General features: G+C 43.5%; 2 protein-coding genes and 1 non-coding gene across 3 annotated transcripts in view; 1 reads left to right on the top strand and 2 right to left on the bottom strand.

Annotated features, from left to right (window-relative positions):
* Positions 1-25,377, top strand: part of rpl19 (ribosomal protein L19) — a 431,812-nt gene that overhangs the window by 64,880 nt on the left and 341,555 nt on the right. The gene's annotated exons all lie outside the window — the stretch shown is intronic.
* On the bottom strand, positions 656-727 carry trnac-gca (transfer RNA cysteine (anticodon GCA)). Its single transcript has one exon. It is a non-coding gene; the product is annotated as a tRNA-Cys (tRNA).
* The window catches only part of cacnb1 (calcium channel, voltage-dependent, beta 1 subunit), a 262,363-nt gene continuing 253,227 nt past the window's right edge, over positions 16,242-25,377 (bottom strand). Inside the window, exons 13-14 of the mRNA XM_068013537.1 lie at positions 22,356-22,541; positions 16,242-16,715 (exon numbers count right to left, since the gene is read on the bottom strand). Coding sequence (XP_067869638.1) covers positions 16,242-16,715; positions 22,356-22,541 — 660 coding nt within the window. The remainder of the gene's footprint in view (positions 16,716-22,355; positions 22,542-25,377) is intronic.

Genomic DNA, 25,377 nt, shown 5'->3' with positions numbered 1-25,377 from the left:
ACAATATCAGCCTTTGCTTTCAAAAGACTCCTCTGCGTTCTTTCTAAACATGGCACTAGATCCCTTCTGCAGACTTACTTTTACTGATTGTGTGCTCTTCAAAATCATGAATGGTTTTCAAGAGCAAATAAACAGTTTCCAGTTGCAAGACGTTTGGTAAGTAGAGGACAGAGATCTAAGGTGATTGGCAAAAGAATGCGAGGTGACACGAGGTACATTTCTTTACACAGTGACTTGTTTTGATCTGGAGCGGACTGGCGGAAAGGTTGAATAATAAATTTCTTGAGCGAATTGGATAAATACTTAAAGGGGACTAATTTACAGAGCAATGGGTAAAAAGCAAGGGAGTGGGAATAATTGGATAACTGTAGTAGAGAGGCAGGACAGACATAAGAGAGTGAAATGCCTTTGTCTGTGTGGCATGATGGTTGGCATCCTTCCATCTACGAAAGATGATGGACACGCAGCAAACAATCCATTTAGCTGGGGTGTCTTCTCTTGGTCCACCTTTGTTGATGGCTGTGAAGGCCAATCTTTGAGAGGCAGGTTCTGCATGTGAAGCTGCCAAGTTGCAAGATAACATTATAATTATGAACACTGGGTAGGGAAAAGTACATATAAGTTGCATTCATAATGATGAGATTATATTCAGTAAAGGGGGCATCTGGATTTAAACCAGAGACCTCCTGATCTGCAGTCAAATGCTCTCCCACTGAGCTATACCTCCTTGGTTAAATGCAACTTCCTTGAGCTTCCCAAGCAAATGAGCCAAGAGATAAATGCCTGAAGATTCCTGACAGCTGCAGCAGCCCCTCACTTCACTGGGGCACATCACCAGCTGGGCGCAATTTCCACCCACCCCTGAGATGCCCCACTTCATGCACTTGGCTTCATTGATAGCATCAGGACATTAATATTTGGGGGAAGGTCTCGCTGCTTTTTGCCTGGGATTCACGCTTGTTGAGGGGCAGAACCCAGCTGTGGGAGAAAGATGAGGCAAGTACACTGCCGAAGGAAAGTTTTTGATAACTATTTCTCATTTGCCCAATTTTCTTGGTGCATGGTGTCGTGCTGGGAATATTTGCACAGGCTGCTCGTCTCTATTCATCAGCCCAGTGGTCACTCTTGCACCACTGAGTCAAAAGACTGTATGTTCTAGCTCCCCCACTCCAAAGATGTGTGCACACAATCCAGGCTGGCAATTCACTTTATCACTGAGGGAAGGGCAGTCAAGGAAAGAGGGTCCATTTTTCAGATAAATCAGTAAAGCAGGGCCTTGTATGTCTTCCCAGGTGGCGATTAATGATAGAACGGTAGAATTTAAGAAGAGCAAGGACGTTCTTCCTATTTTCCGGAGCAACATTTCTTCTGAAAGCAGCAGCAAAAGAATACTTTTATTTGAATTATCTGAATGCACTTTGAAGGAATTTGCTGTGCAGAACCTTTCACTCGCTAGCCTGTCTGTTCTGATGAATGGTCACAAACCTGAAATGTTAACTCTGTTTCTCTCTCCATAGATGCTGCCAGACTTGCTGAGTATTTCCAGCTCTTTCTGTTTTTATTTCAGATTTCCAACATCCGCAGTACTTTGCTTTTATTAAAAATTAACAAATTAGGATAAGGGAAAACAGAAAGAAAAAGGATTTGCATTAATGTGGCGCCTTTCACAGTCTCCAGATGTCACAGAGTGCTTCACAGCCAATAGAATAGTTTTGATTTGGAACCATTCTGGTAACATAGGAAAAAGCATCGTCAGCCACAATCATCAATGAGATAAATGACCAGATGATTTGCTTATGTTTATGTTTTCGTGAATTGACAGCAATTCAAGCGGGGGTCCTATATACATAATTGTACAGTAAGTTATCTAGGGACATTAGTGAAGGAGACAGGAAAATGGATCCAGGAGTCAATCAAATGTATTTCTAGAGGAAGAAGGGACAAGCACAGGGCGGCACAGTGGCGCAGTGGTTAGCACCGCAGACTCACAGCTCCAGGGACCCGGGTTCGATTCCGGGTACTGCCTGTGTGGAGTTTGCAAGTTCTCCCTGTGTCTGTGTGGGTTTTCTCCGGGTGCTCCGGTTTCCTCCCACAAGCCAAAAGACTTGCAGGTTGATAGGTAAATTGGCCATTATAAATTGTCACTAGTATAGGTAGGTGGTAGGGAAATATAAGAACAGGTGGGGATGTTTGGTAGGAATATGGGATTCGTGTAGGATTAGTATAAATGGGTGGTTGATGTTCGGCACAGACTCGGTGGCCCGAAGGGCCTGTTTCAGTGCTGTATCTCTAATCTAATCTAGCATGCTGTGAAACTGCAGATAGGTGAGGGTTGTGATCTGTCGGATTTCTTGGCCTCATTGTCTTTTTCCTGTTACTAAAAACTTGTCTTTATTGATGGTTTGTGACACTTTGCTGGGCAAAATCATAGAATAGAGGCCATTCACTATCAACATCCTAGGGGCTACCATTGACCAGAAACTGAACTGGAGTAGCCATATAAATACTGTGGCTGCAAGAGCAGGTCAGAGGCTAGGAATCCTGCGGCGAGTAACTCACCTCCTGACTCCCCAAAGCCTGTCCACCACCTACAAGGCACAAGTCAGGAGTGTGATGGAATACTCTCCACTTGCCTGGATGGGTGCAGCTCCAACAACACTCAAGAAGCTTGACACCATCCAGGCCAAAGCAGCCCGCTTGATTGGCACCCCATCCACAAACATTCACACCACCGACGCACTGTGGCAGCAGTGTGTACCATCGATAAGATGCACTGCAGCAATGCATTTCGGCTCCTTAGACAGCATCGTCCACCCCACGACCTCTACCAACTAGAAGGACAAGGTCAGCAAATGCATGGGAACACCACCACCTGCAAGTTCCCCTCCAAGTCACACACCATCCTGACTTGGAACTATATCACCGTTCCTTCACTGTTGCTGGGTCAAAATCCTGGAACTCCCTTCCTAACAGCACTGTGGGGGTGTACCTACCCCACATGGACTGCAGCGGTTCAAGAAGGCAGCTCACCACCACCTTCTCAAGGGCAATTAGGGATGGGCAATAAATGCTGGCCTGGCCAGCGACGCCCACATCCCATGAATGAATTTTTAAAAATTCAGCCCGCCGTGGGTGTACTGGCTCTTTCAAAGAGCTATCCAATTACTCTCACTCCCCTGCTCTTTCCCTGCAGACCTGCACATCTTTCCCCTGCGAGTACTCTCCATTTCCCTTTTGAAAGTTATTATTGAATCTGCTTCCACCATCCTTAAATAGGGCTTTTAACCAGAAATAACAACAGACCAGTCACATCACACCTGATCTGATCAAGTAGGAATTTATCAACAATGTACACTACAGCTGCTATTCAGCATCATTAAGATAAAACTTTGGAATGTACACTGAGTGATTCTACTACAAGAAAACATGTACTTGTGACTGCACTTTAATCCAACCTTAATAAGCTTCACAAAGATTTTCTATTCTTCTCCACTGTTTTCTGAAGGTGCTGTCAGCTCTATTGCAGGGGCAGCAGGGACCCTCGAGTTCCACACCCAAGAGGCCAGTCTTCATTATTTAGTTTAGTTTAGAGATACAGCACTGAAACAGGCCCTTCGGCCCACTGAGTCTGTGCCGACCATCAACCACCCATTTATACTAATCCTACACTAATCCCATATTCCTACCACATCCCCACCTGTCCCTATATTTTCCCTACCACCTACCTATGCTAGGGGCAATTTATAATGGCCAATTAACCTATCAACCTGCAAGTCTTTGGCATGTGGGAGGAAACCGGAGCACCCGGAGGAAACCCACGCAGACACAGGGAGAACTTGCAAACTCCACACAGGCAGTACCCAGAATTGAACCCGGGTCGCTGCAGCTGTGAGGCTGCGGTGCTAACCACTGCACCACTGTATAAAGCTGAGCCGTATCAGCAAGCTATTTGACAACCAAAGGGTTTTGGAACAGTATGCTGTTCCGTGCAATTACTTAAGCTTTCACCCAAAACTACGCAGAGCTTGACCACAGAGAGGAGTTGTCACTGTGAGACAGGAAGCAGAAAGGTTGTATTTAACCAGAATGACATTGTGTGCCTGATTTCGTTATGATATGACACTCAGAATATGGTGATGCAATTTCCCAAAGAAATACTCTAACTCTACCAGCCATTAAAAAAAATCTGTGAGCTTAGTGATCATAAAGGTAAGGGATGTTAGTACTGAGGACTGCCAGTGCCGGGGGAGAGAGGGTGGAGATCATGAAACCCGACCAATCAACTTGAGTTTGGACAATGTGATGTTGGGGCATCACCACCATTTCACTCCCAGGAAACTCGGATACCTCCCTTCAGCCTGCAGATTTGGCTGTCATGGCTATGGAGGTAATTTTAATGTGAGTCACTGGTTGGAAAACCCATGGGATCAGGAAGAACGCCTATTTTTGCCCAGCCTGCATCACACATTGACCTCAATGGGGATGTAATCGGGCAGGTTGTAAAATCAGCACTACACCTGATCCCGCCAGTTTCCCGAAGAACGGGTCAAGTTAAAATTATCGCCTTAATCTCAGAAACGTGTTGGCGAAAGCATCATTGAGATATTGTTCCAAAAACCAAACCATCCACCCTGTGACCTCTCTGAGCGAGATTGCCAATTAGCGTTGCATGAAGGACAGTTATGTGCTGTTAGAATCATAGAATGGTTGCAGCACAGAAGGAGGCCATTTGGCCTGTCGAGCTCATGCTAGCTCTTTGCAAGAGCAATTTGGCTAGGACCACGCTCCGGCCCTTTCCCCGCAGCCCTGCAACTTTTTTCTCTTCATATCTTTATTCAATTCCCTTTTGAAAGCCACAATTGCATCAGCCTCCACCACTCTTTCAGGGAGCGCATTGTAGATCATAACCACTTGCTGCATAAAAAAAGATTTTCCTCATGTCACCTTTTTTTTTTGCCAATCACCTTAAATCTGTGTCCTCTTGCTCTCAACCCTACCGTCAAGGGGAACAATTTTTTTTCTGTCGACTCTGTCTAGACCCCTCATGATTTTGAACATCTCGATCAAATCTCCTCTCAATCTGCTCATCTCGAAGAACAACTCCAGCTTCTCCAATCTATCCACATAACCGAAGTCCCTCTTCCCTGGAACCATTCTCGTAAATCTTTTCTGCATCCTCTCAAAAGCCTTCACGTCCTTCCTAAAATGCGCTACCCAGAATTGGACACAATACTCCAGCTGCGGCTGAACCAGTGTTTTATAAAGGTTCATCATAACTTCCTTGCTTTTGTGGTCTATGCCTGTATTTGTAAAGCTCAGAATCCTGTTGGTCCATACGCACTCGAAGCCAGGCTGAGTCTGCCCCTTTAAATTAGGTTTACACCATAACCATTCACAGGAATTTTCTATCTTTTCTCTACACTTTCCTGGATCTCCTGTTCTCAGGCTGAGAACCCAGACATGTTGGTGATTGTCAGCCACTAGGCTCAGGGATTTTCCATCAGAAATTCCCTCAGAAAGGATGTGAGCTGCACATGAGAACATGGAACAGAAAGCAAAACACAGCAATCAAGAATCCAGAATGGCAACTAAAGCACTGAGAAGCAATAATTGGAGTAGCTGTTCCTGTAAAGCAAAAGTGATGCAGGAAATTGTTGCTTCATGGATTTTAAAAAAAGGGCCTTTGGGGATTTCCCTCTTTGAGCTCCTCCCACTGTGTGGTTTGTGTTGACAACAAAGAAAGTTCCAAACAGTTTCTATCCAGGATGTATGGTGAGCACCAGTGCAATTCAGCATAACCGTGGTTGGTAAAAACACACAAATTTTACCAAATAGTTCATTTTTTTTTTAGTTATTCAGATCATTAGATTTTTGTCGTTGCTTTTTATGTTGAAATACAGGGGAATACAGTAACATAGCAAACAAGTGTCAGCTGTGGCTCGGTTGCAAGCACTCATACCCCCTACATAAGAAGTTTGTGGGTTTAAATCCCACTCCAGGACTGGAGAAGAAAAAACAAGACTGCAACTGCAGGGAAATGCTGCACTCTTAGAAGTGGTGTCCTTTGGACAAAATGTTAAACCAAGACCCCATCAGGTCTCTCCAGTGGATGGAAAAAGTTCCCATGGCACTATGTGGAAGAAGAGCAGGGGAGTTATTCCTGATGTTCTAGCCAATATTTATTCCCTCAAATCAACATCACAGAAACAGATTAGCTGGTCATTATCACTTTGCTGTTAGTGGGAGCTTGCTGTGTGCAAATTGACTGCCACGTTTCTTACATTACAATAGTGACTACATTTCCAAAGTACTTAATTGGCTATAAAATGCTTTGGATGTCCTGAGATTGTGAAAGGCACAATATAAATACAAGTCTTTTTCTTTTTTAACAGTTCCACTGATGCCAATAAAGTCACTTACAGCATAGAAGGAGGCCATTCAGCCCATTGAGTCCATGTCGGCTCTCCTTGGAGAAATCCAGTCAGTCCCACTCCCCTGCCTGATCCCTGTAGCCCTGCAAGTTTATTTCCTTCAAGTGCCCATCCACTTTCCTTCTGAAATCATTGATTGTCTCTGCTTCCACCACCCTCATAGGCAGCAAGTTCCAAGTCATTACCACTCACTGCATAAAAAAAGTGCTTCCTCACATTCCCACTGCATCTCTTTCCCAAAACCGTCAATCTGTGTCACGTAGTCTTGTACCATCAGTTAATGGGAACAGTTTTTCCTTGTCTAACTTATCTAAGCCTGTCATAATCTTGTTCACCTCTATTAAATCTCCCCTCAATATCCTTTGCTGCAGGGAGAACAACCCCACCTTTTCCAAACAAACCTTTTAATTAAAATCCCCCATCCCTGGAACCATTCTGGTAAATGTCCTTTACATCCTCTCACGGACCCTCACATCCTCCCTAAAGTGTGGTGACCAGAACTGGACACAATACTCCAATTGGGACCTAACCAGAGCTTTATAAAGGTTCAGCATAATTTCCCTGCTTTTGTACTCTATGCCTCTATTTATGAAGCCCAAGATCACATATGTTTTGCTAACTACTCTCTCTATATGTCCTGCCACCTTCAAAGATCAATGCACGTGCATCCCCAGGTCCCTCTGTTCTTGCACACTCTTTAGAACTGTGCCATTAAGTCTATATTGCCTCTCCCTACCCCTTCTGCCAAAATGCATCACCTCACACTTGTCTGTATTAAATTCCATCTGCCACTTGTCTGCTCATTCTGCTAGCCTATCTATGTCCTGTTACAGGCAGTTTGTATCATCCTCACTGTTTGCCACTCCAAGTTTAGTATCATCGGCAAATTTTGAAATTCTACTCTGTATTACCCAGGTCATTTATATATAGCAAAAGAAGCAATGGTCCTAGCACTGCAACCTTGGGGAACACCACTGTCAATCATCCTCCAGTCTGAAAAACAACCATATACCGCATGTTTTCTGCCCTTAAGCCAATTTTTTTTATCCAATTGGACACAGATCCTTCTATTCCATGAAACTCAATTTTGTTAATTAGCCTTTTATGTAGTACTTTATCAAATCCTTTCTTAAAATCCATATAGACAACATCTACCACGTTCCCTTCATCAACTTTCTCTGTTACTTCATCAAAAATTTCAATTAGATTAGTCAAGCATGATTTGCCTTTTACAAATCTGTGCTGGCTCCCCTTAATTAACTCAAACCTCTCCAAGTGCCTGTTGATTTTTTCCTGTGATTATTGCTCTAAAACCTTGCCCAACACTGATGTTAAACTTACTGGCCTATAGTTGCTAAGACTGTCCTTGCACCTGTTCTTGAATAAGAGTGTCACATTTGCCACTCTCCAATCCTTTGGCACCTCCCCCCATATCTAGGGAAGATTGGAGGATTATGGCAAGCCCTTCCATTATCTCCACCCCCACTTCCTTTAGCAACCTGGGATGCAAGCCATCTGGACCAGGTGATTTATCTACCCTAAGCATAGCCAGCCTTTCCAGTACCTCCTCCCTCTCAATTTTTACCTTATCCATTGCCTCTGTTCCCTCCACTTATACCGTTTGTCAGATTCTTCCTTAGTAAGCACCAATACAAAGTACTCATTAAGTATTTTAGCCTTGCCCTATGCCTCTCAGCATATAATACCCTTTTAATCCTTAATGATTCATGTCCTTAATATCCACTTACTATTTACATGCCGGTAGAAGATTTTTGGGTTCCCTTTTATGTTGACTGTCATTCCATTCTCATATTCTCTCTTTGGCAGTCTTATTTTCCTCTTCACCTCCCCTCTCAACTTACTGCATTTGCCCTGGTTCTCACTTGAAGAATTCACTTTACATGCATCATGTACCCTTTCCTGTACCTCGCCTAAGTTGCCACTCTTTGTTTACAATACATAAACAGTGAGTGCTATTTGACTAGAGGGTACCATTACAGCTGAATCCAATCACCTGATGTCCACATGTGGCCAACTGAGATCAGTGTAGGAGCACAGACCAGGGATCGAAGCTGGGACTCAGTAACCTGTTGACATGAACACAATGTTTGACACTCAAGAGCTCCAAAGCTCAAATCAGGCCATTCCTCAATTTTCTGTTCTCCGTGGAAGTTCACTTCTGTGACTCTCCTTTCATAACTTAGAGGCCAAACTTCCAGAATCATTTTTGCCATTCTCTTCTAAATCCTCACTAAAGCTTCATTGCCTGTTTGGTACTCAGGACTCCAAAGATATTTACGGTATTCCCAAACTTATTTTCATCAGTGATCTAGACAAGGTTAGGGTAAACTCTGACCCTCAACCCCTTCCCACCATCTCCGCAACCAATAGGAACAGTTTTCCCCACTGCCACCCACCCCCCCCACCCTGAAAACTTCACTCCTCCCCCCTCCCCACCAGTGTTACGCCTCGGATCTCTGAACGGAGATCTGAAGGCGTGGAGTTCTGGCATCGGCTGGAATATTGGCGTAGGATGGCCATCAGGATGAGATAAGTAATTATTCATTCATTCAAATTTATTTGACAATTTAAATTAACGTTCCGTCGCCGAGCGACCGGGGGTGGGGGAGGGGGGTGGCAGGTGGGATAGAGGCCTCGCCGCCGCTGGTAAAATGGGGGCGAGGTGTTCCCAGCATCGAGGCTCATGGCGGGCCTCTCCCAGAGGTATTTTCTGAGCCACCCCGCTATGACCCCCGCGTCGGGAGGCTGGTAAAATCCAGCCCTGTATGTAGTGCCTTGGGACGTTTTACTATCTTAAAGAAATTATATAAATGCAAGTTGTTGTACGCATGTGCATGTGTCTCTACTTTTATGTTTGAGTGAGCCTTCAACATGTGTGTGAATGCATGAATGCATGTAAGTGTGTAATGTGTGAGCATGAGAAATGAACACGGAAGGAAATAAAACTTTTGCAAATGGATCCGGAAATGTCAGATCACCCGTTGGATTGTGGTGAGAAGAGAGGGAAAGAATGATATAGAAAGGGAAAGAAAGGCAAACAAATGGAAGATCCGAGGCGTAACAAATGGAAGAGAAAACTGTTCTTAATACAGATCATCAGGTCATGTCAACTCGGTAAAAGACAGTTGTCACAGCACGCCCAGTCAACTTTACATCAGAGGACAATATTAAGCTCCAGTCAGATTGAAAGTAAAAGTACTGGGTTCTCAATAGGTGACATCTTAAAGAGAGATGATAATAGATCTGCTTCAGAGATCAGGGGAATTCCTCAGGGAATTTGATTAAATTCAAAACAGGTTATTCTTTTGGTGAAACTTATGGGTAACTAAAATAAAAGATATGTCTATATTTTTTCCTTCTTGTGGGTGTGTCTCCTTTTCAATGCTTCTTGATATTTGAATACAGATCTTTTCTTCATCAACCTGCAATGCAGATCCAATGTCTATTACTGGCTGGTGTTCTGTTGTTTTCTCCCCTCTAAACTTGCCTCTGACATTCTTAATGTACAAGTCTAGACAGTGGTAGTGAGCTATTTGACCTTGGAAGCGCACTGCAGCCCATGTTCACCCAAAGTACCCACAGGTTTAGAAGCAACAACCCCGGCTGGTTCTCCGCACTGTAGCTTGCTAATGCTGTGGCCAGTAATAGCAAGGTCACTAGCCCAGCTGAGATCAATTCAGTACAGACTGGGATCAAGCTTGGGACTTAATTGGTCTGGATGCCTCAATATCACACTGGATGATGCATGTACCCAACTGAACTATCTGGTTTTTAAGGGAACATGCAGATTTGAACAGAATAGACAAAAAAAACACAATGGTGTCCAATAATATAGATGCAGCACCAGATAACGCATTCGTGCTACAACCATTAGCCAATTACATTCTCTACCATTGTGTGGCAAAGATACTCCTTACTGTAGGTTTGGGCTAGAATTTAGAAGTATCACAATGGCAGAGATGCATATGATGCAGAGATGAGGAATGACAGTTATGAAGTGAGACCCCCAGTAGGACAGTACAGAAAAGGGGGCATAATCTTAAAATTAGATCTAGGCTGTTCAGGGGTGATGTCAAGAAGCACTTCTTCACACAAAGGGCAGTGGAAATCTGGAACGCCCTCCCTCAAAAGGTCGGGGGTGGGGTGGGGAGGGCAGTCAATTGAAAATGTCAAAACTGAGATTGATAGATTTTTGTTAGGCAACAGTATTAAAGGTTACAGAACCAAAGCAGGTAGAAGTGAGTTAAGGTACAGTTCAGCTGTGATCTAATTGAATGGCAGAACAGGCTCGAAGGGTTGAATGCCTCCTCCAGTCCCAATGATCCCACATTTCATTTTTTTTCTCACCAGAACAGAGAAGACTAAGGAATGATCTCACAGAAGTCTCCAAGATTCTGAAGAGTTATGATGACTAATTTGTTCTACTGGTCAGTGAGACAGTAACACTAGGGCGCAAATTTAACATAAGAATTAAACTTTACAGAGAGGGTAGTCAATTGTTGAATACTCTGTTGCAATCCATTGTTGAAGCAAAGTCTATCAACGTTCTTAGCAGGGAATTAGATAGTATTTTGAGCAAGAGGAATATTAAAAGGATACAGAATGCAACTTTGAAGGTGGGATTAGACTAAATAAGAGACATGTTCAACAGGTGTTGTGGCTTGGCTGGCAGTTACAGAAACCACCCAATACTTATCTCCATAATGGAAATGAAATGAAAATTGAGCAATTTTTGTAATGAACAGCCAATTTATAATGCCCATTTTACAGTCAGGTGGGATATTAAAAAAAATTTACTATGGCATTTCATGAAGAAAAAACATTAGCACAATCTTGATGGGCTGGTTCTGCACTGCAATGTTGTGATGCATATGTAGAATTTCATTTGTCCTTTAATTTTGGGCCAACATTAATTGCGACTAAGTTATATTAATATTTGTACCTGTAGATCATCCAGTTATAAAAGAATTCTGTTTTTGTTATTTCAAGCCTTAAACAGTTGCTCAGCTGGGAAAGCTAAAATAAGGGCCTATGCATTGTCATACAGTGGATGAAAGATAATCTTACAGGTATGGTTTGAGATCTGCTTAACCAGGAGAGCAGAGGCCCTCAGTAACCTTTAGCCAGACATGGGCTACTGACTGCTTCAGTGTGAGATAGAGATGGCAGGGCTTTCTACAGTGCACAATGATCATTCCAATCAATTGTTGATAGACATAGCTTGCCTGAAATCTTCCCTCACTGGACTATCAGCTGTGGCTCAGTGTGTAGCACCCTTACCTCAAAATTCAGAGGTTTGTGGGTCAAACTCCCACTCCAGTGACTTAAGCGCATAATGGAGTCTACAATCCAGTGCAGTAAGGAGTGGAGCCAGTGCTGCACTGGCAGAGGTGCCGTCTTTCAGATGAGATATTAAACTGAGGCCGTTTGCCCTCTTAGATGGGCATAAAAGAACACAGGGATCTATTTGAAGATGAGCTGGAGAGCTCTCACGGATTCTCTGGCCAATATTTAATCCCTCAACCAACATCACTAAAATTAAACATTCTCTGTATTTCACTGTTGTGTTGGAGCAAGTTATATTCTTACAACGGTGATTACACCTCAAAAAACACCTAATTGGCTGTAAACCCCTTTCAGACATCTGGAGATTGTGAAAGATTCTATATAAATGCAAACTCTTTCTTTCGGATTCTTACCTGTAGCTCTGCTCACCCTGCAGCACAGTTCACCATGAAAATGCCGCACATTTCTTCACAGATGTGTCCAATGTAGAGAAATTTTGTCCAGCTTTCTCCTTCTTAGCCAGGGAAGGGGATTGAGGGGATAATTCCCCACTGACCATAATTTTTTTTAGCATAATTAATATTCTACCTCTGCTCTGAACATTAGAATTATCCTCCTCAAATCTTTATCGATGGTTTGACCTGTGCATTGAGGTCATCTGTAGTGCACCTTACCTGGCTGAGGTCAGTTGTCTTATCAGAGACTGAGGATCCTATTTGGTGTCTATGGCCCAGTATTACTTTGGACCGTACCCACTAAGCAGTCATGGGAACTCAAATTCAGCAGGATTAGACTGCCTATCACACTGCCACAGTAAATGAACCATCAGAATATTCCGAGCATTCCGAACAAACAGCACAATCAAGGACTTTCTTTGACCCTCTGTTGATGTGCAGCTGTCAGGGAATCAGGTTCCACGTGCAGTTTAATCTCAGCATGAATCTGTTAAGCCACCAGGCCCTGTGTACTGGACAGGGCCTTGAATAGAGCCGGGTGCTAGGTCAGGGAGGAGAGAAGAGTTGGGGGGTGGGGGGGGGAGGAAGTCAGGAAGAAGAGAGAGGAGGAGAGGGAAGAGAGAGAGAGAAGAAAGAAAGGTGCAAGCAAGAAGCCAGAGGGAACAAAATGCTAAAATGGGAACACAAGTGGGTAAGTAGAGGAGAAAATATCCATTTGAGCATCAGTGAGTCAGTGAACACAGAGCAGGCACTGGATCAGATATTGCAGTTTCATCCACTTCTCCCTCATACTCTTTTATTCCTTCCCCTTTATTCAAACGTATTTAAAGGGATACTGCAGTTGAGCAGTTGCTTGGGAGGAGGAAGGAGAGCAGTGTATTCATTTGAGTTTTGACATTGTATACAAGTGATATGGTGGTGTAATTGTTGTGCTTTGTGGTACATTACCATGCATAAACTCTGCCAAGCACTTTTTTGACCACGATCTCTTTCTTTAAAAGTTCCTTTGTTGAAGCTACTTCAAAGTAATTTCATTATTAATAATGAGATTGATATCTACAATTTGAAGCACTTCCCTTTTGCTCTGTAACCAGGGGCTCAACAGGAAGCAGTGAGCAAAAAGCGGCTTAGAGATGAGTCAGTACCAAACACACTTGTCTTAACCTCGGTCAGTGCTAATGGGAAGAGAATAACTAAAAAAAGATGGAACACAGGCAGAAGATGCTGCTGTTCATCTTGTGCACATACTGATTTTCTTAGCCTTGTATTTCCTTCTGTATGCAGTGAGGCGAGGGATGCTAGTGCTGAATGAAACATTCCCACTTGTGCACTGACTTCGGGCTATTCCGGATGTGTTTTTCCCATAGAATTTTTTTTTACGTCGTCATTCTGCTCACTGTGGTGGGGTGAAAAAGAATATTCACCACAATTTTCTCTTCCTCCTTTTCCTATAGTGGGGTGCAGATTACAAATCGCTAGAAGCCTTGTGGTAGCCGCCTCACCCATCAGTCTAGTGTCGGCAGGTTATTCAAGCAGGGAGAGCTTGGGAGATGAGTTCCATCTTGTTACTCTTCCCAGCAAGGAGTTTGGCTGATTTCAACTGTCCCTAACAGTGCACGGAACCTTACTTCAGGGGTTAAACTGCACCCCCTGGATCAGATCAGCTCATTAGCTGGCTCAGTTGTCAGTTTTGACTGGTGAGTTATGTTTTCTGATGCTTTTCTGATGCTTATCAGATGCAAATGAACCCATCTGCTCTGGATAAAAGCAAAAAAAAAGACTTCAACCAAAACGGCAATATCTGGAGGGATGTAGAGTAGGGGTCGAAATAGCATCAATAAATATAGTACAACATTTCTTATTAAAATTTACATTTGAACATTTATTTATAATATATACTGGACATAGAATTTTTCAGGTTGTTTCTTATAAGTCCTGCAGCGACAATCGTCACCCGTCCTCTGGTCTAAGTTTTGACACACTTTAAAGGACAAGGAGTCCGTTGCCAGCACAGAAACAAAATTAAACCTCCCACAGGAAATTCAAACAGTATATCATTATAAACAACACCAGATAGCAGGGAGTGATTTTCAAAGGCCATAATTTGATCTTCGGGTCTGGACAATGATTTCAGAGAGCTTCACACTTTCCCTATGTATAGTTTGTTAAACAGCACCCCAAAAACAAATTCATGTTTTCATTTTTGGCAGTCAATTCCTCATGGTGCATCACCATCCAGTTATATTGCAGCTCAGATGCAGAGTGAAGCTCCCTGTGATCTGGCCCAACAAAGATACCTCCATCTCAAATCACCAAAAGAAATTTCCCCCTCCTGTAGCACTGTCCATTTTTATTCCATTTTAGTAGGTATTCCCGTAGCTCATCAGTGAAGAGACCAAATTAGCGTCCATTGGTGCTAAATCATAGGTAACTTTAGGCTGTGAGCTCCTGGCTACAACGAATTGGATCGAGGTGGCTCCAAACACTTTTTCTTCAGCTTCCTTTGGCCAGCAGAAAGGGACATTGTTATAGCAGGTGTCTGGGTCAGATTCAACACCAGGTCCCAAAGGTGAAAGGTCAGTGTTCCAAACTATCGCATCTGTTCAGTCTCTCATGCCCCTCGATTACATCACAGACTTTTATATCACTTGCAAGTATTTATTACTTTATGTATGTTTAAATCTTGGCATATTTACCCTCCATAACCCTCCCTGGCCAACCAAGGCTGATCCCCCACCTACCCAGAATGGAAGACACTAGCTGTAGTGAAAGGACAGTGACCAGCTAAGCCCTCTGAAGTGAGTCACTGCCCCTCTCTCATTCCCATCTGTGGCTTGGCCATGTGTGGCTAATATCTCAGTATTAACTTAGACTCCCATGTGGTAAGAAACCCAGTGTCCTTTGGAAATTCAAGTTCTTGATTGTAAACTTTGTACAACAGACCCAGCAGTGTGTGCATGTTATACAGTCTAAATATGGAACCCAGCAGCATTCCTGATCAGAAGAGTCCATGTTTAAATTAAAGAAATAGTCTGCACTGTTGTGGATGAAGGGACAGATTTCACATGATACTCCCTTTACCAACAGTATAATAAGTACCACTTGTTGCTTCATATGTTTGTTTAATCCTTCACCCACCTCTTCCTTATTGGAAATTACTTGGTTGAGGGAGGAGAGGCTTTTGCATTGTGAAAGGGGGTTAATAAATAGCTGCTTCTAATCATCTATTAGAGATGGAGAGAAAGGGGTAAAATGGAAAGCAGCACAGAAGACATGAACATCTCCCTCCCCACCCCCAACCCCCCCCCACCCTTCCCTCTGAGACCACCCTTGATTTGTAAATTCAGCTAAACAAAGATGGCTGGGTGAAAGGACATTCTCAGAGGACAGTGGTCGAAGTGTGAGCCATTTTAAAAAATTTTCCATCTTTTAACTTCATGCTTCCATGCATTCTTATGTCTTTACAATAGGAAAACATTTTACACCCAGCAATGTGTTGACCTGACAGTGCACGGATCTAAAAAAGTTCCAGTTGGACAGTGTGATTCTTGGCTTTGGCTGTTTGGCTTTTCACATCTGTTATCTTAATCAATTACCACAGATCCAGTGACAGGTGAACTTGTTGCAAATGGGTGTACAGTAATGTAGAGTACAGATTGAAATGTTTTTGTCAAATGTCAGTCCTTTAAAGGATTAACAATGCACCATATCTGGTTCTGATACCGAAACCCTTGCAGACCCAGTTCTGAGGCACTAGAAGTAATTGGGAGAGAAGGTTGGTGTTCAAACCCCCCTCTCCCAAGCAGAAGGACCATATTCAAATAAGAACTGCTGATTAACATTACATCAAACAGAGAGGCCCAGGCATGGTGTAATTATCTAGAGGGTTTGAAAGGACAAATACTTCAAATTCTAAAAACAATGTGAACTCTTCCTCGCATTGGACAAGTATTTCGATGAAACAGAACTGACGGGCAGCAGGACAAGATAACAAAACTCTCCAAAAGGGGAGCAGGAGACAATCCCGAGCAGCAGTGCGAGCTGCATTTTAGCAAATGTATACGTCGCGGTTCCACTCCTCGATGTCGCTCTGTTTCCTGGACAAGACCTCGTCGTTGTTCTGGTGGTAGCGCTCTCTGGCTTTCAGCCGGCTCCTCTGCTGTCTGTGACTGTCCTGCTCCTCGTCGTCCTCCCAGGACTCCTGCCGTGTGATGCCGTGCCAGTGGGCGCCGGTGCTGTGCGGCTCCTCCAAGGCCTCCTGGTCATCGTAAGGGTCCGTGTCCATGCAGGAGTCCCCGGGCTCGGTGTAGGCGGAGTCCCGACTGCCCTGCGTCTCCAAGTCAAAGGTGTCCTGGCGGGACAGACCGCGGGACATGGCCCTTGGGTGATGGCTGTACTGAGGTGTGGAGGAGGGCAAGCGATGGTAGGACTGCCTGGCAGAGTCGGTCCGATAGTCATGCAAGCCTGTCCGATCAGCTGTCGAACAGTCATTGCTTTGCTCTCCATGCACTAAGTAGGGACCCTAGTTAGTAGCAGCACACCATGCAGAGAGAGAATGGGGGTGGAGGAAAAACAAGCACAGGTTAACCAGAAGAAGCACAGTCTCTTACAGCAGATTAATAACACAGGTCAGCAGCAACAGGGAAACACAAACAATCCCATCGGCCCTCTTTCTTTTAGTTTGTTAAGTATAAAGCTCAAGAACACGTTAAAAAAAAGCAGCTTTGTTTTAGCAACGTCAACACGAACTCCAACTGTTAAAACTTTTAAGTTCCAATTAGACTAATTCAGAAAAATAAGTGATCACTTCGGCATTAAAAAAACAACTTAGAGAGATGCACATTTTTGTTTCTGGTGGCCTGTGCAGATTCTTGGACCGAATTATTGAGGATTAAGAGAGTCTGGAGGAGCGTGGAAGAGGAACCAGGGGTAGAAATTGGTCTCGGGCAGTGGCGTAATACGGACGAGATCAGATTTCCGCCCCGCCTGATATTTAATTTCACTGATTGCACCAGAACTGTGGTGCTCTTACTGTTGCCGTGGCTAAAGCCAGCTGCCCAGGAATGGTGGCCGAGAGCTTTCTGGCCTGATCAACTCAGCCACTCCAGACCAAGCCAGCCTTGTTTGGACACTGACATCAATCTTTGATCAGCTTGCCTGAAATTTGCTTTGCTTTTTAAATAACAGACACTGCACCTGCAAGGACCAGCAAAACAAAGGGCTCACCACCTTCAAATGTGTGTGTAAAAAAAAAGAAAAACTTAAAATTCTGAAAACTTGTGTCAAAATAATTAATTCAGCATTAAAATACTATGTACCCTTCACAGTATCAACCAACCAAGAAAATTCAAAGCAGCAGGTTTTGTGGGGCAGTAATCAGGAGCTGGCGAATGTAAATCAGGCGCCTGTTCTACACTTCGGCCAATTTTCTAATCCAGTGGAGTCAAAATAAAATCAGTCGGAATGCAAAACAAGCCTGCTGATTCGCTTTACATTAAGGCCCAAGAGGAATACACCCTCCTCCAATGCATGTTATTTTCAACTTTTTGAGCACAACCATCCCTTTATTGGCCAAAAGAAAGTCCCACAAATACCGCAAATTGGAAACAAAAGCAGAAAATGATTTGACAGCCCAGGTGCCACTCAAGTTAGGATCTAGTCAGACCTGTTAGCAATAGTGTCAGTTGAAGTTTTAAGCTGTCACTCTCCTACAGACTCTACATGGTTCTGGCATTTTCTGTTTGTTATTCCCTCCCCAGTGGTACAGGTGTCTCTAAGTTAAAGGGTTGCCCAGGTGCACAGTGTGGCATCTATCTACTTCTCAATGTTTCTCTGGACCATAAAGACATCAAGCTGAATAAATAGTTCGTCCTTGTCCTTGACTTTTCTTGTGAACACATTGCACCATTACTGAGTCTAAAGGGATCACTTTTAACCTAACTCACACTGGGTGGGAAACACAGGGGATGCTGGTTTGACATCAACGGAGAGTAAATTCTGGTTGGTTGTAAAAGCAGCATTTGTACCCAATCCCACTTGTTCCTTCGATGTGCGGGTCAGGTTAAAATTGCTCCCTGTTGCGTTCTTTCTTTCTCCTTTTGGTTTTATATTTGTCCCATCAAAACTAATTGGAACTTAAGGACACACACATGCAACATAGCAGTGAGCCATGAGACAAATACTCAAAAACTACCCATTAATGTTGTAAACTTTTGCAAAGAGTTAGCTGTCGACAAAATTGTAAAATGCACCTGAATGTAGGCCCCTTGGAATAGGCCTGCAGGCAGTTTGCATAGCCCTCTGCTTGGAGTGTGTACGCAAATCCCACTCACATGCTCAATATTTTTTAACCCGATGCCTCTGCTCCCACATAAACAGGTCTTGTAGGATTCAATTCTTATTAATACATTTGTACGCATTCTTTTTACTTCTGTACTGTTAATTTTTGAGGTTACTGGGCTCAATCCTGCGAGTTTAATTTCCTTTGGTAGTGCACCAGTTGTTGAGATAACGTAAACTCCTTTGCGTGGTATTGTAACACAGCCATTAACAAGTTTAAAATGTAGTCGCGGAGGAATCTCACACAACTCATTAACCAATGCAGTGCCAGATTGACAAAGTCACTCAGGACTGGTCTCTACTGGAAACCATGAAGGAATATTAATAACTGAATCCTGTCAGCCCCACAAGTAACCCAACTTTTCATTGTTTATACAATAACTCCTGATGATTACAAGCCCTATTCCCTCTACGAAAAAAAAAATTGGAATTGTTGTATAATTTGAATTAAGCAACATAAACAACAGCAAAGTGGCAACTGACTGCTTAGAAAAAAATTACCAGATGAAGCTATTACATGGGGAGTGGTTGAGGCAATTAACATTGATAAGTTTAAGAGGACGCAAGGTAAGTACATGAGGGAGAAAGGAATAGAAGGCTATGTTGACAGGATTAGATGAAGAGGGGTGGGAGGGAGCTCGCATGGAGCATAAACAGAAGGATAGACCAGTTGGGCTGAATGGCCTGTTTCTGTGATGTAGTTCATTTGGAGGCAGGAATTTGGGTCTGAGAGGAGTAGACAATACAATCATCAATTTCTACAGGGTTCTTCTGATCCAATATTGTACCCATAGCTGAGCCCCTGAAGGAACAATTGTTTACACCATTTCTCTGTGGGGTGCTGCTCATTATCTTGCCAGAACACCCCTGGAGAAACTCAAGGTGATAACTTTCAAGATTCCATGCAATAAATATATAATCGGCTCAGCCCTCAAGTAAAAATGATCAGTGTAAATCTGCTAAATTACAATTTGGTGTGTTGTTTCTAGAACATAGAACAGCACAGAGTGCATCAATTTAGCCACGGGATCTCCTACACCCAATATGCGCAGATGTTGGTCTCACTGCCAAACTGGTGAGGCCCCAGGCATTAGACATCTTAAATATGTAAATTAGGAACCTAATCTATGTTAAAAGACCCCTTTGAAAAATTAGTCAACCAATGAACAAGCCTTAGATCCTTTTGGCAGTATGAACTTAAAAATGTAGTTTTTCTTTGAAAAGAACACCTTCCTGTGGAGAAAGGAGGAAGAGAAGGAGAGTTTCTGAGTCCAGAGGAGTCACAATCACTCCCCCCACTCCCTGTAGTTAGCTCAAAACCCTCCCCTGCCCACCCAGAGACCCACTGTTGATAAGGTAGGCCTCCCAAAATTGATGTCTCCATCAGGCAATCTTCATGTGGAGACACAACCAGGAGTCAGCTCAGTCCAGGTAGTCATGTGAGGCCCCAAAACCAATTTCTATCGATCCCCAATCTGCCTGCCCAATGCCGTGTCTCAGCCCACCACCATGTCCAGACACACCCAGGGAAGCAGCAACTTTTGGCATAGGTGCGATTGTTTTTCTCATTAAACAAGACTGTGGGTCAGTTCCTGTAGCTGTGCAGTGAGTAAATCCTGGTAAAATGGTTCTAATCTTACAAAGTGAGTTTGCACAGGCAGTGACACACAACCTGCATTCTACAGTACAGAAGGTGTGCAAGCAACCTATATAAGGTCTGTCTTTAAGCTATGTTTTTGCCTTCTATAGGCTTTGGTTCACCCAGTAGAGAGGCTCAGAACAGATGGTGCTATTCCCAAACAGGGAGGGGCAGTCCACCACCCAACTCCTCTTGGGCACTTCTTGCTGGCTGACTGAGAATAGGCCATCTGCTCTCAGCCGCAGTTCATATGTAGCCCTGGGAGAAAACAATGGGTGAACGATTACGGTGCTGAAACGACAAGTTTCTCATAACTAAAATAACACATAAAAAGAAGTCACAGCAGTGCTGACTAAACCAGGAATAAACTGAGACTTAGGAAAGATCAGCTAGTTGTGACAAAATTTTACTATATATGGATTTTACTGTAGTTTTAATCGTATTTTTGTTTTCAGTGTTTTCCCCTTCTTTCCTGAGGGCAGTGACTCAGGCTAGGGTAGGTCTACAGTTAGACTCACACAACTATTCACCATGTGCAGAGCAGTTCTTAGCTTAGTCATCACTACCCCTCCCTACTAGTTACCTGTAGCCTTTTGTTTGGTGACTCACTACTGCTAAAATTGTGTTCACCAAATGCATCAAACTCCTGTGAACGCTATTTTGAATAGTCATGAATCTTTATTAAAATAGCATACACAGAAATTTGACACGCACAATGCACAGAAACCCTTCAAACCTACAATGCTCTGTGTTGGCTGAAGAGTGTTTAAACTACTCACAAACTATTGCAAATCTCATAATTGCATTCATTTAAAATTGGTAAAGTATGCCAAAGGAACATTAGTCTATTCTCCGACTTGCCCATCTCTCAACACCTAAACTCTTACCCCCCGTATTTTGTAACCACTGACGTCCACATTATTTTGCTCCAAGGGTTTTAGTCCAAAATATTAAAGTTAAACGTTGAGGTTTATCCCAGTCCCAATCCATAGTTTAAGATTACCACTGTGCCTACTGTATACACAGAATCCTAGAGCTCACTGAGAATGTCCAGAACTGAACAGGACAGATAGGTCCCTGAAAAAGATATATATCATTTAATTTCAAGAATTCAAGCAATTTTCTGAAATGAAAATATATATCCTCCATTTGCCGTAATTCCCCACAATTCAGCAGGAGTCACAGAGAAAGATCTGTAAGGGTCAATAATCCCTCATAGTTATGAGTATTACAAGTAATTCCACTCTAGTCACAATCCCTCTAACACACATTTGCATTGAAGTTATCAGTCTGAAACTCATAGGCAGAGCTCGCAAACCAGCTGTTAAAATTTCAAATGCTCTGAGAGCTTGGATGCAAGTGTCTGCACTCTATGAATCAACTTTACCTAGGTTTAAAAAGTACTTAGGAGGTCTGACTAGAGTTCCTCTCTCTGAACTCGGGATAGATCATGACTTCTGAGTTATACTGACATTTTAGCAAAGCTGTGAAGTGGAAACTGTTTCTCAGTAACACTAAAGTTATGGTGTAAATGCATCTTTAATGTCCCTTTGCCTTTGGAGGAGCTTCCAATTTGATTTTACAATGTTGTAGGTTGAGAGAATTGAGAACTAATCTACTGGATTTTATGTTGGCTCAGTTTGGTTTGGCTACACATGAGTCAGGGTTTGTTCGCTTTGAATGTAGCAAAGACATCATCTTTTCTCAAATATAACTTATTTGAAGCTGTGCAGTCCAGCTCTAACTACTAGCTGGGAATGTGCCTGAAGTCGAAATGCTGGCTCACAATTTGCATGCTGCTCAAAAATGGAACAATAGAAAAAAGCCACAAACAATGTGCCATAGACAAGTGGGATTGCCCGTTACTGAAGAAAAAAGAAGTGGCTCTCTCTTAACTGGTGCCACTTTCTTTTCTTGAGTGTCATTTTCCTGGCCAAAAAAGAAAAGCGCATGGTTAGCGGACATCAACATGCAACCACACTCTACTAAAGGGGCTACAAATTGAGACAGGAGTTGGGAAGAACATTTAAAGTACCACCACCACTGTGCTCTCTCTCCTTTCTGTCTGTTTCACAGCTAGACTGCATCTTCTGCTTCCGTCTGCTGTTTTGTGGCTTCTTTGTTTCCATCGTCACTTGTGCCCCAGAAGTCAAGGTTACGCTTGAGAGAAGTGAGGACTTGTACCTGTAAGTTGGACACTGGCGCTGGGCTGGCAGCTAGGGCAGCGGTTGCCATGGTGCGGTTCAAAAGAGGGTTGGGGGGATTGCAGCTAGCTGGGTGGGTAGCCTTCCAATAGGCTTCAAGGTACTCTGCCAGATGCTCACAAGCGTCTTCCAATTGATTTTCATCCAGAATGATATCAAACAGTTCCTGTCAAGGGAAGAAAATGATAGCACAATTTAAAACGATGTTTTTCTCCTTTCTCCCCAACCAACCATAGTCTCTGCACTCATTGAAATCAATGGTTTTAATAATGGGCAGCCAACATACAACCCGATTTAACACCCGAGCAGTAAGTTCACTATTTTCTCCCTGGATACTTGAATCTGGTTTTGCTCACTATACTCATGGTAAAAGATAGCGTATCTACAGGATACAGTATAAGGCTTCTTCAACAGCACCTCTCAAGCCCTTGACTATCATCACCTAGAAGGATAAGGGTAGCAGGTGCACGGGAATGCCATCCCTTCCAAATCACACATCATCCCGGCATGTTCCTTCATCGCCATTGGGTCAAAATCCTGGAACTAGGAACATAGGAGCAGGAGTAGGCTATTCAGCCCATTGAGCCTGCTCCACCATTCAATACAATCATGGCTAATCATCCACTTCAATGCCTTTTTCCCACACTATCCCCATATCCATTTATGTCATTGGTATTTAGAAATCTGTCAATCTCTACTTTAAACATACTCAATGAGACTGAGCTTCCACAGCCCTCTGGGGTAGAGAATTCCAAAGATTCACAACCCTCTGAGCTAAGAAATATTTCCTCATCTCTGTCCTAAGTGGCTTTCAGCTTATTTTGAAATTGTGTCCCCTGGTTCTAGACTCCCCAACCAGGGGAAACATCTTAGCTGCATCTATCCTGTCTATCCCTTTAAATATTTTGTAGGTTTCAATGAGATCACCTCTCATTCTTCGAAACTCTAGAGAATACAGGCCCAGTTTCCCCAATCTCTTGAGTCCCACCATCCTGGGAACAAGTCTGGTGAACCTTCGTTGCACTCCTTCTATGGCAGTAATATCCTTCCTAAGGTAAGGGGACCAAAACTGCACACAGTACTCCAGATGCAGTCTAACCGAGGTCCTATACAATTGAAGCAAGACCTCACTACTCCTGTACTCAAATCCACTTGTGATAAAGGATAACATACCATTAGCCTTCTTAATTGCCTGCTGCACCTACATGTTAGCTTTCAGTGACTTATAGACGAGGACACCCAGGTCCCTTTGTACATCTACACTTTCTAATCTCTTACCAGTTAAGAAATACTCTGCACATCCATTCCTCCTACCAAAATGGATATCCTCACATTTTCCATCTGCCTCATTCTTGCCCACTCACTAAATCTGTCCAAATCCCCTTGAAGCTGCTTTGCATCTTGCTCACAACACACATTCCCACCAAGTTTTGCATCTGCGAACTTGGAATTATTACATTTGGTCCCCACATCCAAGTCATTGATATAGATTGTGAACAGCTGGGGCCCAAGTATTGATCCTTGTGGTACCCCACTAGTTACAGCCTGCCAATGCAAGAATGACCCGTTTATTCCTACTCTCTGTTTTCTGCCTGTTAACCATTGCTTAATCCATGCCAGTATATTACCTCCTATCCCATGTGCTTTAATTTTGCTAACCAACCTCCTGTGGGAGATTTTATCAAAAGCCTTATGAAAATGCAAGTATACTACGTCCACTGACTCCCCCTTTATCAATTCTGTTACTAACATCCTCAAAAAACTCCAACAGGTTCGTCAAACATGATTTCCCATTCATAAATCCATATTGACTATGCCCAATCAGATCATTATTATCTAAGTGTCCATTTATCACATCCTTTAGAATAGATTCCAACACCTTCCCTAACAGTACTGTTGGTGTACCTACACCACAAGGACTGCAGCGGTTCAAGGCGGCAGCTCACTACCACCTTCTCAAGGGCAATTAAGGATGGGCAATATATGTTGGCCTTGCCATTGACACCCACATCCTGTGAATGGATTTTTTAAAAAAAATAGCGGTGGAGAAAGTTCAAAGTTCTCCAAGTTAGCAAATTCACTACTTGGTGTGAAACCAAGCATGTTGACCAAGAACATCCCCAGTTCAATCCTTAGTCTGTTCTGACTTAGTTGGACTCTCTAGGGCCACAACTGGCTTCAGCAGTCTGCGGTCACGGGAAGGAAAAATTGGTTACAGTTCCAGCTCCTGAGTCACCATCAGGTGACCTGCTGCCAGAAAACTGGGTGTCAAGCAAGATCCTCCGAGCTCTTGTGTAACCATGCTCCGAAAGTGACTTCCCAAACTTTACTCCTGTTCACTATTGACATATGGAACCAAGATGGGAAAATGGACTTGAAACAGAAATCAGGCTTGCCCTAACTGAATGGCAGAACAGGCTCAAGGGGCTGAATGGCCTACTGCCACTCCTACGTTCCAACTGAATCCTGGAAGCTGGAGCCTAACAGGTGGTCCCTGCATCCAGTATTCACACTGGGCATTTGAGGGGAACACAATGGAAGCCTGATAATTGCTTGCCCCCTTGAGGGGCATTTCACTCTGCCAGCATTACCTGCTGGAAAGTACATTGGTGCGTCCCATCCTGCCCAGAGTGCATCCTTGAGCATATTTCCAGTGCTGTCTGCCCTAAATCCACTGATAAAACTGGCAGGACGGAGCTGGCAAACCTAATCCTAAATCCCCCAAAACTCGTTAGTCCCTCTGTGGAAAGGGAAAAGGCTGAATGTCAATTTTTTTAAAAAGCACGTTTACTGCCCTAGCCTGGCACATGTATTAAGGAGAAAAGTGATGCACCACTGTTGCCAAATATGCAGAGAAGGCAATGTCTCATTCAAGGAGTGAAGACAGCGTCAACTAATTTGGGCGGCACAGTGGCGCTGTGGTTAGCACCGCAGCCTCACAGCTCCAGCGGCTCGGGTTCAGTTCTGGGTACTGCTTGTGTGGAGTTTGCAAGTTCTCCCTG

The sequence above is a fragment of the Heterodontus francisci genome, chromosome 33 (genome assembly GCF_036365525.1).
Source record: "Heterodontus francisci isolate sHetFra1 chromosome 33, sHetFra1.hap1, whole genome shotgun sequence".
NCBI lineage: Eukaryota > Metazoa > Chordata > Chondrichthyes > Heterodontiformes > Heterodontidae > Heterodontus > Heterodontus francisci.
The sequence above is the reverse complement of the archived record's forward strand: the minus strand, read 5'-3'. Positions and strand labels throughout refer to the sequence as shown.